The 14808-nt window shown below is 49.3% G+C and overlaps 1 protein-coding gene across 1 annotated transcript in view; it reads right to left on the bottom strand.

Annotated features, from left to right (window-relative positions):
• Positions 1-13821, bottom strand: part of FOXO1 (forkhead box O1) — a 67311-nt gene extending 53490 nt beyond the window's left edge. Inside the window, exon 1 of the mRNA XM_087758571.1 lies at positions 12895-13821. Within this exon, the coding sequence (XP_087614697.1) occupies positions 12895-13500 (606 nt within the window). The 5' untranslated portion in view covers positions 13501-13821. The remainder of the gene's footprint in view (positions 1-12894) is intronic.
• Between the last annotated feature and the right edge of the window lie 987 nt (positions 13822-14808).

The following is a 14808-nucleotide window of genomic DNA, read 5'->3' as shown; positions in this document are numbered from 1 at the left end:
CAAAGTTTGGCACTGACCATCCAACAGAGCAATAACAGTGCTGGAGCTGCATGCTAAACTGATAACCAAAGCAAGAAACGTAAAATCCCTGCTAGGAAAAAAAAAAGCTCTGAAACTTAAATTAGTTTTACAGTGAAGGCAAACATACTGTTTCAGACCACTGTATGTATATATTCGCTCTCCTCCCCTACTGCTGAAACAGCAAAGCATGCATGGCAGATGGTATGATTCATCTGACAATTACTCTAGCAGCACTCTATTAGCCTCTAAGGAGTAAACTAGGATAAAAATACTCTGAATGTTAACTTAAACTAGGCAGTTGTCATGAGGAGTCATCAGGTCAGTCTGCTTGCTTAGTTTGCAGAATTTTTCTTTCAATCAGCAATAAGCCTTACGTATGAAGATATCATCATTTATTTGTTCTACCTACCAGGAATTAATACAGAAGCAAGAAGGGAAGCAACTGAGGGACAAAACCAATGATGTCTTGCAATGTCCAAGACATTTGCAAGAAGCTGCTTGGTAATAACATCCACCGAGGGAGCCACTCCTAGCCCCAGCTGCAGTCCCCCAGCTCACTCACAGGTCCACAGAGGACACAGGCAGCCAGCAGACAGCCCCGAGGGGGTGGGTGAACGCAGCGAGGGGCATCACGCCTCTGATCAGCTGCGGTCCCACTCCGGGCTCCCAGGGCAGCACTGCCCGCCAGCCTGCGTGACACGCAGGGTAACTCGCCAGGTGACAAATGACAAAACAAATGCCTGCGTCACATTCGGTGTCAAGGCAGCCTTACCAATCAGCCTGCCCTGAAAACGTAGTTAAAGCACCGTGCCATCAGTCCCCCTCCTTCACACAAAAGACAGGAGTCAGCAGTGCTGCACGCCTTCTTCCAGGGAAATTAAAAACCATAGAAGTAAGGAATTGGGTTCCCAGCTGCAAGGAACGCTGAGCACTCGCTCACGGACCTGTTGGACTAGCACATGATGCCTCTAACTGAAACTCCATCATTCAGTCAAAAAAAAGAAACAAAACACACACTTAGATGGTTCAGATTATGCTGACAGCACAAAAACTCACTACAGTGCGGGACATGCCCCAGGACTGACTACTGTAATGTTAATTGCCTGGACTCTGGGCTCCAAGCTAAAAAACTCCTTCCCAAATAAACAGTCCACAAGAACCAATTTTTTTTTTCCCCATCAACAATAACCCTTAGTCAAAAGAAACTGAATATTTGATGTGTTTTAATATGCAGGTTAACCAACCAGGGGTGAAGCCCATAATGCAGTTGCCCTCATCTTTGGGGAGAAGGTGGTGAAACTGTGTTGAATGTCATCTCTTCAAAAAGGCGTTTTCTACATATGTATACGCTAGCACGTCAGCCTTGTTGCATAACCAGGTTGTGCAATCGTTGCAAATTCATTTACATCTTCATTTTTGTTCCAGAGCTCCAGAAGGGGGAAGGAGGGATCCCTGTCAAAGGACGAGGTGGACTTCGCAGAACTGGTCTCCTCTGCCACAGGAGGACGGTCTGAAAAGGGGTCAGAGGCAGTGGGAGGGCACCAGGACTCCCTCACTAATGCCACTACCGCTCACCCAGAGCAGACGTTTGGAGCAAAGTCTTAGAAACCTCAAAGCAAAGGATGACTTCATAGCATCAGCGAATGACTAGCATTGGCTTGGACTGCAAGCAGAGAAGATTATGGTTTCTCCTTTTAATACTTATTACTATGTCATTGCCACAGAACTGTAAAGAAGAAATAGGCAAGAGTGCAGTATCAGGTTTTCATAGACTGAACAAACTGGATTATTCAAGAGTGACTCAAGTTTCCTAACAAGCATGGAAAAGTCTCCATTAAGATAGCATCTCTCTATTTTCCCAAAATCAATTGCAACAGGCTGCATTTTAAAATACTGCTTTTAAACTCCCATCCTCATTTTTATTTCAAGAAGGCATTTACTGGATTTACTACATTTGTGGATAAGGGTGCAACACACCAACAGCACCAGGGACCAGACCCTAGACCAGCATTAATACTCCACCAGCTAGAATATACATTCACACAACGTTAGGAGAGATGCCTAGCTCTTGCAGCAAAGGCAAACCCTCAGCCATAAAGACCTGACACCATAGTTTTACTCAGAGACTGTGTATATTCATCAAGGAAAAGGGGGAAATAAGGCAAAAAAAAAATTAATCCCCCAACTTGAGCCGAAAGAGAAAGCTCCTGGTTCAGCCCTCTCCATCCCTCTCCGAGGTTTCCAAGCATCATGCCACCTGCACTTAAAACGCAGAAGTGGCTTCCAGCTCTGCCTTAATGCCATCCCAAAGATGGCAGGGCCAAGATACCGTGACAACTACGAAAAAGTAAAGCTGCTCTGAGTTAAACATGCAGTCACACTCTGGGTTTTCACATCTAAGAAGAAATTACACCTTTTCGTGGTATTGCTTCCTTCACTATAGATTTCTAGATATTAATCAAGATCTAAATACATCTAGCTAGATAAAAATATGTAGTGCATTTTTATTTATGGTTGAATTACATAACACAATTTGATCAGATCGCACGTGAGGCTGTATCCTCACCCTGAATTTCAAATAGCTTCTGGTTTGAGCTGCAGATCCGTCAGCTGAGCAGAGCTCAGCTCAGAGAGGCAGGGCTGAAGCAGGACAAGCGTAGCAGTGGCGACAGACAAACAGCAACTGCAAATACCTGAGCCAGATCTGGCTCTGGCAACTTAACCTTCCTTAACATCACCACAAAGCTCATTAAAAAAAAAAAATTAGTAGTAATACTAATGAATCTAATCAATAAACATTTATCTTGGAACAACGCTTCTGTCATGAATCTTTCACTTCAGCACAAGCATTGCTTTCCTCACCTGAACCTCCAGAGACACTGAAAGACCTTATTGAGGAATAAAGGCAGCAGCACGGTATCCTCCAGAGAGGCCAAGGGATGTACCTTAACTGCTTTAAGTAGTGAGGAACCTATGTGGTGGTGAATCACTACAAACTTCTCCCTGTAACTGCTAAGAGGAAATGTGATTCCTTTCCCTGACCTCCTCTTCACATCTGAGCAGCAGAGAAGCGCGCACAAACGGGCCCGACAGACAGCAGCGTTTCAGCAGGACCCCACCGGCGGGCTCAGCTCCAGTGCGGAGCAGCCGCTGGGTCACGGCTCCAACGCCCAGAGCAATCTGCACAGCAGCACCCCACCAGCACCAGGGCAGAAGCCAGGCGCCAGGCTTTCCCGAAAAGCCTTCTACTCACGCCTTCCCACCTCTTCACACCTTCCAAGGCTTGCATCTGAGAGGACTGCTGATAAGGGCAGCCCTCAGACCCAGCCCCGCAGCGCTCTGATGCTGGAGCCTCACAGTGAAAGGCTGCAGGGGAAGAGGGCAAAGGGGGAAAGGAAAGAAGAGGGGGACTAACCAAACAGTTACAAATTACACCTGCTAATTAAGCATTTCCAGAGGGGAGACGACAGCAGGAATAATCCCGCTTCTCTCAGCGCGTCACTGGGATGCCTTCAGAGCCAGGTTTTCTGGGAGAAGGGGTTGTGGGGGTTGCAAACAATTACATTTAATTTGAAGGCTCACATTTGAAGAGAATATTTTTGGAAAGAGAAATCAACATGTTAACAGCGAGCAGGAGCACGGGGCACATAATCCTTTCACATCCTGACAGGGGAGAACTGCGGAGGCCTGCTATGAAGCATCTCTGAATAACAGCATCTTCATTTTTTGAATACCTAATTAGGAGTTTCTATATATTGCAAAGCATCGCTATAAGATATAATTTAGTTGGCAAACACTAAAGATTTCTCAGTCTGTAAGTATGCTTTTGGCAATCAAAATTTAAATCTGGATATATATCCGAGATATGTATGGCACAGGTATTTTTTTTCTTATTCTAACAATTACATTCAAATTAGCAGATTGACTCAAATCAGTTTTAAGCAAATGCAAGCTACAAGCAAATCAGCCTCCACCACCACCACAACAGTGTATTTTTGGATTGTTATTATCCTTGCTCCTGTTAGCAGCTTCAAATACATTTAACATATATTAAAGGGCAGCAAACAAAGTGAAACAAGTTTTGTCTAAATCTAAGAAGGCTACAGATGCCAGAACTTAGCACCGACTCGGACTTGAAACTCACACATGCCAAAAAAACATTTGCAATTGCACTAATTCCCACTGTGGGAACTGAAAGGCAGCTTCATATAACACAACGGGCAACGAATCCATTCCTTTAATTTCAGTCGCCAAATTTTAATTAATTTCCATCCAGGCAAACATTAAGTGTTTCTGCTGATCTTGCAGGATGTAAGCTCATTTGCACAATAAATGCGGTCTAACAAGTCACCACATTTATAGCAAGTTGCTTCAGTCTTATCTAACTGGGTAGTTTGAAAAGTCAGTGATGGGTAAGTGAAACTCCACCCACGTCACAGTTTCTGGAGTTAAGCATAAGAAAACTGAAGAAGTTGCTACCTTCTCATTGCAAGCGAGACTGCCAACAGTATTTGGACAATTAGAGTCCATATTCTGAACTATGTGTATAGTCCTTATTCAGGAAGGGAAAAAAAGCATGCACTTTGCACTTTGATTTTCTCCCACAAAATGAATGTTCATATTCCAATGCTCCAGAGCTCCCCTTGCCCAAAAAAGCAAAATCGAAGACCCTCTGCTGCCCGCTCGCGGTAACTACCAAAAAGGAAAACAAAACAAAACAAACACACACAAAAAAAAGAAAACAAATAAAACTTGAATTAAATTGTATAAATTTAAATAGGTCAGCATATAAATAAAACGGTCACAAGTTCTGCCCGTGCCAGGAGGCACATATCGCTGCAGCATTAAAGCAGAGACCATCAGCAAGAACAGGGATTCCCTAGAAGGTGGATCTGCCCGCAGAAGGGGCAGCGGGGCAGCCAGAGACACAGCCTGCACGCAGCAGCTGCTGCCCATCTACACGGGGCCGGCTCCAGCATGGAGATTTAAAACCAGCTCCAGGTGATCAGCAGCGGTGTAAGGTCCCCCCAGATACAGCACTTTTGCTCACTTGCTGCCCTCCTCCTCTGCAACATCAACAGCGGAGCAAGAGAGCGGTGCCCCGGCTGCTCAGCTACCACGCTGCAGATCAGCCTCACCAGCAAGCGGCTGCCCTCTGCATCTCCTGTCTTTGTGAACCTTCATCTTTCCCCAAAACCAGTTTCCATGGAGAGCACAAAGGCTGCTTACATGTATAACTTCCTATACACACTGCTCATTTCATTAAAAAAAGTTTTTAATTTCCTGATTTCTGTGCATGATGAAAATTTCATTCTGGTAGTAACTAAATTAAAGGGGGAGGGGGACGATCTCTAACATTTTTAGAGGGAGACGCCAACACTCAAGAAGCAGAGAGCAGTCCACTCCACCCTTTCACATCCTGACACAGGAGAAGCATGGAGGCCTGGCATGAAGTGGCCTCTGAACGATAGATATTAAAAAAAAAAAATGAAGATGCTAATTAAATAAGAGCTCTTACATATTACAAAGCATAGCTAGGAGATATGATTTAGTCTGCAAGTACTATGGGTTAAGGGTACCTCTGCTTGCAAGCACTTTTTTGGCAATCAATCCAAATTTAAATCTGAATACGTACTATTTTAGAGATCATGTCCCACACATACACACTACATCCTCTCAAGTACGCAAGTGCTAGGCTCCAGAACTTACACCCCTTAGACCTATGCAACAAAAACAGCCTTGACAAGACGAAAAAGGAGCCCCACATGCTCACACCAACATGAGCCTGGACTGCACTTAACCCACCAGCAAAGCACTCAGGGAAACACGGGCTGCTTAGAAAGGCCGTCACAGCCGTGCCGGGCACGCTGGCTTCAAGCGGCAATGGGACTGAATGCACTTCCAGCTGCATGGATTCCTAGCATTCCCAAAAATTAGGTTTCTAAGGCTGGAACAAGAGACGACTTGTACCTTTAAGTTTAATTAACTCTAGAATAAGACGTATTTTCAAACAGAACTATAACATCATTGATACTGTGCAGTGATGCAAGATGCCTTTAACAACAGTAAGCTGTCTGAGCAAATCGAGTGCTGCCCTCCGCTCCGCCAGCAAATTTCTAATCTCTGTCTGATGCGGCAGCTGTCAGAGTCCCAGGAGTTTTTCAGTGACTACATTTTTAAACCTAGCCACTTCTGGTCCCATGTGCCACAAAGCAAAGCATTGCTAAACCTTTACCATTTACTGCAGAAGTGCTTCAAAACTAAATACATCTGCCTCCTTAGGTATTATTTTAAGCGATCTTGTAAAGATCAGTATCCACTATCAAAATCTAGCACAAGCACAAGGCCTAACAAAGCTCTTAGCAGATAATCATCAATCCAGTAAAAGCAGCTGACTTCGTTCTTTTTATTCCTCCACCTCCTCCGTTAGGAACGGAGACCTACCAAGAAACTTCATGATACAGCTGCTGCACTGCTAACTTAAGACGTTTGCATATCACAAACTACAGTACAGGAATGAAGCACCTTTGTTCGATGAATGCACGAGTAACATTTACTAAATATATTTAGAAATAATACTTACATTTATAATCAATAATACTCAATTTAATTCATGCTGAAGCTCTCTGTGGAGCAGCAGAGATGCTGTTCTTCAAAATGTGACTCTTCCCAGTGCACTTCATCCATTTCTGAAGTGCAGCTTATCATCACAAAGAGCAGTGTTTCCCCAACATTTAAAATCCATTTTGGCACACCAGACTTACAAACAAAATGCTACAAAATTCATTAAAATATTAGTATGTACTACCATACGCTTAACTATGACTAGCTGCAGCAAGCATCAGTGAATCTGAAGTTCCTTCTTCATAGCAGTTGACAATAAATATATCCATCTTTTACATATTTCTGAAAGAGGAAAGCAATAAGCTATTTACCAGGTATCTTCAGTATATAATACTTCTGTATTCATTACTCAAGGTTATCAAAATCATTCCCATTAGAAACCCTTGTTTCATATACTAACTTTCTCCCAAAACAGAAGGGGATGAAGGTTGAATCTCTGTAGCCACAGCCCTACATATTTCACAAATCTGTGGCTGCAAAATGTATCAGCATTTTTGTTCCAAAAGCCAAGCGCTCATTTTACAAAATATTCACCAGTTGTGTAAACAGAGGAGCATATATTTAGGTAGTATTATGCTTTGGAAACTGAAAAAAGCCTGAACAGACATCTCAAGAGTACATAATTTCTGGAGTCTTATAAAAAACCTAAAACACCAAAAATATTGCCTATTTTATCGTTGAACATTGGATTAAAAAAAAAAAAAAAAAACTCACATACCTTACCTAAACATCTTTATCCCCTTGTACCATGCTGCTTCCCCTTTCTATCCCAGGCAGCCAAAGCCCCAGTTCCCTAAACCACCAACTTCACCGACAACTTGTGAAACAGCATAAGTGACACAAAAATAATGATAACTAAGGAAGCAGCTGAGCATCTTGTAAGGAATACGGTGGCAAAGAGAGCAGTTACCTTGGTTTTGTATTGAAGTTCTTTAAAGTCAGGCACTTCAGGAAAATTTAGTTCATTATGTCAGTACACAAAGCCGCTCAGGCATTTTGTTTTGGTGTTTAATCTTACCTATAATCATACAAGTAACTGAACAGACATCACAGCAAATAGAAAATGGGCAAAGAAAACGAAGAGTGTTTCCAACACACAACTCAAGGCCCTGATGGGAAGCTCAAAAGCACCCACGAACGCTGGGATGCATCGCACCAGACAGCACGAGCCATGGGCAGTGGGCGCACCTTGAGCCTCCCGGCCGCAACCTGCCTGCCGCGCTGCGGGATGGGGCAAGGGGAGCCCACGCGCCACCCCAAAAACGGGGCAGCAACATAGAGCTTTGAGGCCAGAATGGACTTTTTCCTTCAAGCGAGTGCTGAGGTCAAAAGGGCAAACACAAAAGGAGAAACAGAATTAAGTTTAAAAGGAACAAACGGTTAACGGCCGGCATTGCGATGCAGCTTTGCCATGAGTTATTCGGCGCAGGCGAGGAGAGCACCTTGCACCTGCAAAGATTAAGCTGAACTTTCATACCTGAAGCTTCTCACTTACTAAGCAAAAAGCAAGCTGGTGACTCACTGACAGACAAGGAAGGCTGCTACGAAGGACTTTTTAGTGGCAGTGAGCAGGTAGGCAAGCCACTAAATAGTAAAACTCACAACGGGGTGGGCAGAGGCTGGAACTGGTCTGGCCGTTTCCCCAAGCGTGCCTCTGCTGAGATCAGGCGTCGCGGCAGAGCAGATGCAACTACGGCTTCCAGCTGTTGAGGCTGTTACTAGTGCCATGTGTAAAAAGGTTTGACTGTGATCGCATTTAACCTGGCAGAATCCAGAAACAGAAAACTAAACATATATACTTATATATGCATATGCATGTGTGTGTGCTGTACGTAGGTGTAATACAATGCATGATGCTAGGGGGTCCGCAAATCACCTAGGGAAGCATCTAAAGGGACAGAGGTAAATGCCTACAGGTATGTAACCAGCATTGAGGGAATACACAGCAATTCTTCAAGGCAATCTTCAATTGTGATATTTCCACGTAGAAAAAGAAATGCGTAATAAAAACCTCACAAAGATGTACTCATTCCACTTTAAATAAACTATAATTTTCCGAGATTTAAATTGTTCACTGATCTAGAATCAAAAGCTTTGGACAACTTCTGTGAAGACTATTCTTGATTTCTCGGTCTTTCAAACATTTCATACTACGTGTGGCTTTTGAATCAAATACACCACAACCCAGCATTTCTTTTACACGGAGACCAATGCACTACAGAATAGAGTCATGACCACAGAGTATTCCTACAGTAAGGCCACCCAAAGCACCCGTCCCACGGCTGTTTTGTCCTCAGGCTTTCAGGCTTACATCTGTTCATCCTTCTGCAGATAGATATCATCTATTCTCATTCCTTTGGCAATGGCAACAAATAAATTTAGGTGATCAAGTTTCCTTAGGAGTAGAAGTCGAGGAGGTGTAAATACCCATGCGACCTTAACACCTGCCACTGTGAAAAATAAACAACACATCCACCTCAAGACGAATGCCACCAAAACTCTGTGTTTTCTGCTTAAGAAAAATAATAGGTTTTGATTTGAGCTTATTTTCAAAAGCAGGCTAAAAGGATGAGACCATTCAAGGCAGCTTAACTGTGGTATCTCCTTTATGATAAATCTCAACAATCTTGCCATAAAGCAGAGACATCATGAAATATGCACATCACAGAGATGTTTTATATTTTATACATGATGACTAGCCGAAAAGCTATCAGATTTGAGTAAACAAAGAGTTATCTACAGCAGCAGTGAAGTTTTTGGAGGACTATAGACTGTCTTAAGCCCTATGTCTCCCACTAGCACAGGTAAGGGAAAACATTGCTTTCACTTGACTGCTACTAAGAGAAAAATTTCATTCTTCCATGCCACTTTCACAACAATTTCTTTGTTATCTCTGAAACAGATCTTGGTCTTGCTTCAGCTTTCTCTGAGCAACGCCAGTCGCTATCAGCACGCATTCGCATTCAGCAATGCAGCAGGTCTGGCAGAGCGCACCTCGAGCGCTTCATTCAGGGTAGCCACCGCACGGGGGTCACGCGGACTTTGCTCCCCTAGAGTTCAACACGGGGGGTGTTTATAAAGCAGAGTTTGTGCTAAGAAAGTCTGGAATAAACTACTTTGTATGTATATCTGAGAACAATTTTACCTACTTTAATAAGCTACTACGATAATTTTACATTACTACCTTTGACTTCTACTCCTATTTAAAAAGCCATTTTTATTTGAAAGTTTTTACTTGGAAGAACTTGGATGTTATGCTGAGCTCCCAACAGATAATTCTGACACCATTTAACTTCTTTATTCAGTGAAAAATGAAAAAGCAGCTCAACGTCAGATGTTAAATCTGGGCAGTACACATTCACAAGCATTAGAGCAGTTAGCCCTCATCTTCTGGGTGAGAAACACAGCCTTGCCACTATGCAGAAAGCGCACGTTCTTTTTAATATTTTGTGTATAATTTGAAAGGTGCCTTGTTCCATTTACAAATATGCAAACTCCAACAAGATGAAGTGTCTTGAAGCTTTATTTAAGGTGAAAAAAACCCAAACCTTCCCCCCTCTCTTTCTCAGACTGCACACAATGTACTCCCGGCCCTAAGTCAGTGCCAGGCTCTAACGCGAACCCGCACTCCCTCTGTCAGCAGAAAAGTCCGCCGCTGATCTGTGCTCATCGCTGGAGCGATGCTCCTCCTCCGCCCGGGCCCTCGGCTGACTCGGGCTTCGCTCCCAGCCCTGAGCCCGCACCTACAGCAGGTCCCCAGCCCCCAGAGCACAAGCAAACCAACAGCTCCCAAACTGGGGGAGACAAAAAGAAAAAAAAAATATCCTTCTTCGAGCTGAGCCGTGGATAAGTGGTGATAAATGAGGCAAACAGCCTGCACGCCTCAACCAGAGCAGTTATAGCATTGACACCCAATGGCTGCCAGTAACTAAACCTGGACAGGTGTTTAAGAAACATTGCATTTATCTGGCTAAAGTGGTAAAACCTGCAAGTGTGTAACTTTCTGAGCAGCCTGGCAGTGACGCAGCTGAAGGAAGGCATTAGGGCAATATGTGTCCAATGCAGAAGACAGTAACTACTTAATGATGGTAGGAGAGTACATGTGTATTTACCCACTAGCAGTGGCAGGGTACCTTCTGCACTGTACCAGAGGGTACCACAGCCAAAAAAACATACCGCTAACGGCTGCCCCTGTCATAGCGGAGGTACGTGGGCATAGGAAGAGCTTGCTCTGTCAGAAAGAGGAGTGCAAGACTTCTTATTTGCTGAAGCACCACAGGAAGAGCAGCAATAAAATAGGAAGCACCTCATAAGTTACACAGCTAGCAGAGTTTCTTACTTGCTTGCTTGAATTTGGGAGTTCTTTGCTTTGATTTTATTTTGGTTTGTTTGGTTTTCAGTTCTCTTCTACTCATGCTGAAATTGATGTACCTTGCTTTTTTCAAGGAGACTGAAATACCACTGGGAAAAAAACAGCATTTTCAAGTGACAAGTTACCTTATTTAAAAGTTGTCAGCTATCAATCATTTCACTCCTATTAAGGGTTTTCATGAAAGACGTCTTCAGACAATTATCCTTTAAATTTTTTAGTCAAACACATCGATAGAAACTAACAAAATACTTTCAAAAGCCTGAAAAGCCTTCAGCTAAAAATTGAGTTTAAGATTAATGTGCATTTCCTTAGCAGGATGTTGCTTACCTCTAAAGAAAATAAATTTACAAAAGTCTGATGTAACAAACATTCCTAGCTATGCAGTTAAAAAATACATAAATACATGATTTGAGTTGACACTTTCTTTTTTAAAAAAGGCAAATATACAGATACTAGAAAGTGAAGCAAAGAGTTTGGCTGGCCCCAACTGGACCAAAGTCACGAGCACACCAGGACGTGCTGATACTGTGCTAGGTGCGTGCACCTCACACATTTATTGCCATCATTTAGTTCCTCGCATGGCGGAGGAGGCTCTGCCTCTACGCAGACGGCTAAAGCTGATTCTGACAACGCTCTCACGGAACAGTGCCACGAAACCACGCGCTCTACCTCCGCCGCGAGCAGGGGCACAGGTGGGTGACGCTGTCTCGACAGAGGCCTCAGAGAAGAGGATTTGTTCGCAGCAGCGTTAAGCGACCCATCGCCACCCACGGGGATGCACAGCTGGAGGGTACCACAGGTCCCGCGTGGCCACTGCCATGGTGGGCAAGGGCCAGCGTGGCCACACAGCCCCACGCCAAGCGACGCCAGGCTCAGGGCCACCTGCCTGGGAGGGCGGCCAGTGCCCGTGGGGCCCCCCGGGGACCCGGCAAGCGGGTCCCCTCGGGGACCTGGGGCAAGGCAGCACTCCGGCAGCTGGCCTTACGGCCTGGCTCTGAGCAGCACCGGCCGCTCGGCACCAGCCCGCGCAGGGCTGAGCAGAAAACCCGACCGCCAACAGGTCACCGCTACCAGGCTGCTACGGCTCCAGAGGCTGCGCTGCAGCAGCAAACTCTGTCCCACTATTTAACAGGAGAAAGACGCTCCCGCAACCCAAGTTTAACAAAGCCATCAAGACAAATACAGCGGCTTACTCATTAAACACACGGTATTTTTGCAACCCTTGTCCTGCCTCCGCTCTTTCCCCATCCCTGTTTGCTTCTGCTCCCTCTCCGCCGCCCGACGGCAAACCCCGCCGCGCCGGGACGGCTGCCGGCACGGCACACCCCCCCCCCAGCCCCGGGGGACGCGGCCGGTGCTGCCGCAGCTCCCGTCGGCCGCCCCCACGGCACGGGTGCCGAACCCCGGCCCCGGCCGGCCGCCCCGGGGGAGCTGGAGGCGGCGGTGCTCCCGCCGGGTTTGCCCGGGGACGGCGCCGTGACACGGCGTGAACTTTTGCTTTCGGCGGGGCAAGGAGGTGGGGGGGGTGGGGGGGGGGGGCGGAGAGCGGCGAGAGGGGGGGCGGCCCCGGCCCCTCCTGCGCCCCACCGGGGAGAGGGCAAAACCGCTTTTTTTTCCCTTAGGAAGGGTGAAATAAGTAAAATTTTAAAGGGGATCTAAAAAAAAAAAAAAAGAAGGCATGGGGCCGGAGCGCTGCAAACTGCGCGGCGGGCAGCGAGCAGCCCGGGGGAGGGCAGCGTGCCCAGCCGCTCGCAGCGCCGCGGCTCCCTGCCCGGGCGGCAGCGTCTGCAGCGCCGAGCGCGGCGCCCGCTGCCCCGCGGCGAGGCCTCCCGGGACCCCGCCGTCCGACGGGGAGTCCCCCCCCACCCGCCCCTCACCTTCCAGCCGGCCGAGCTGTTGCTGTCGCCCTTATCCTTGAAGTAGGGGACGCTCTTGACCATCCACTCGTAGATCTGGGAGAGGGTGAGTCGCTTCTCGGGGGAGCTCTCGATGGCCTTGGTGATGAGGTCCGCGTAGGACAGGTTGCCCCAGGCGTTGCGGCGCGACGAGCTGCTCTTGCGGGGCTGCCCGGCCACGGGGCCCGGCGACAGACCGGCCACGGGCGGCGGCACCGGCGGTACCGGCGGCGGTCCCGGCGGGTGGAGGCGGCAGCCGGCCTCGGGCGCCGGGAAGTCCCCGCAGCGGCAGGCGGCCGCCTCCGGGGGGGCGGCGGCGGGGGGCAGCGGCGCGAAGTCCTCGCTCTCCTCCAGCAGGCTGAGGTTGCTGATGAAGTCGGCGCTGAGCACTCCCGAGGCGGCGGCACCGGCCCCGGCCGCGGCCCCGGCCGCCCCCTCGGGCTGCCCGCCGCACGACGGCGCCGGGCTGGAGGTGGTCGAGCTCGGGGGGTTGAACTCCGGCCGCGGCAGGGGCCAGGTGCAGGATCGGGGCCGCGGCAGCGGCTCGAAGTCGGGGTCGATGTCCACCAGCTGCGGTGCCTCGGCCATGGCGGGGCCGGGGCGGGAGCGCGGCGGCGGCGGCGGCGGCAGCGGGGCGGCTGGGCTCAGCGCCGCCGCCCCATGCAGGCTCCGGGCGCGGACCGGCGCGGCCCCGACGGCGCGGCCGCCAACACCCCTCGCGGCTCCGGCCCCGCCGCCCTGCCCCTGCCCGGCTCCCGGCTCCCTGCCCTCCGCGGCGGCAGCAACAGCAGCGACCCGACCGCCCGGCGCGCACCGACTGGAGCGACCGCCCCGCGCGGCCCCGCCTCCAGCCTTCCTCCTCCTCCTCCTCCTCCTCCTCCTCCTCCCGGCGGGGAGGGACGGCCCGCGCCGCGCCAATGGCAGCGCCGCGCCGCCCGCCCGCCTCCCGCCGCGGGGCCGGTTTGGCAGGAGGGTGCCGGTGCCCCCGTGCTGTTTCGGGGTGGTTTTTGTTTTCCGGCGGCGGAGGAGGTGAGAGGCGGCCAGCGGCCGGCGGTGCCCCCCGCAGCCCCGGGCTGGGCGCCGCGGAGGGGCTGGGCGGGCGGTGCCGGAGCTCCCTTGCCCCGCCGGGGAGCGAGCGCCCTTCGGCGGCGGGGTGCGAAGGAAGGAGCCGCTCGCACGGCGAGCTGCGGGGGGGGCTGCCACGGAAAATGCCCCCGCCGGTGGTTTTCTGCCTCGGCCGCTGCCGGCGGGGTCCTGCCGCCCGCACCGACGGCCCCGCTGCCTGCCGCCCCCGGGGACCGGCGATCGGGCGTCCCCCGGCTGCAGGGGGGCGGCTGGGGGGGCTGCCGGCGGCTCCCCGCTCCCGGTGCGGAGCGCCGCTGCCGCCCGTCTGCCCGCCCCGTGGGGGCCCTGGCAGCGCCGGGGGGACGGGACCGGGGGCTGCGACAGCTGCCCGGCCTCCCTCCCTTCCTCCCTCCCTCCCAGGCCGGCTCCTCGCCAGAAAGTGTCTGTGCCTCCCGAAGTGATAAACCTGCCCTTCGGCTGAGCGTGTTTTCATACCGTGAGCTGGTGTTTTATTCCGTGGGCAGGCACGGGAACTCGGGATAATTTCATTTTAAGTCAACTATTAAACACGCTTTATATTTTTCCCGGCAAACCCCAAGGCCACACAATTTAGTAAGGAAGGCTTGTATTCCCCCTTTCCAAAGAGGCAGCAGTTACAGGACATGCCACCTCTGCCTCCGAGCCCATAAACATACAGAGGTACGTGTTCGAGACAACACATAAGTGTTATTCTGTTTAAAATTAAAAAGACGACGGCTGCTTAAGCTAGGGAAACGATCCCAGGGATGAGGCACGACTCAACACCTAGTTCAAACTGGCAAACCCTACTTT

The sequence above is a fragment of the Nipponia nippon genome, unplaced genomic scaffold, assembly GCF_047370975.1.
Source record: "Nipponia nippon isolate SJK-2023a ecotype South Korea unplaced genomic scaffold, ASM4737097v1 scaffold_2, whole genome shotgun sequence".
Classification (NCBI taxonomy): domain Eukaryota; kingdom Metazoa; phylum Chordata; class Aves; order Pelecaniformes; family Threskiornithidae; genus Nipponia; species Nipponia nippon.
This window is presented reverse-complemented; position numbering and strand designations above follow the sequence as displayed.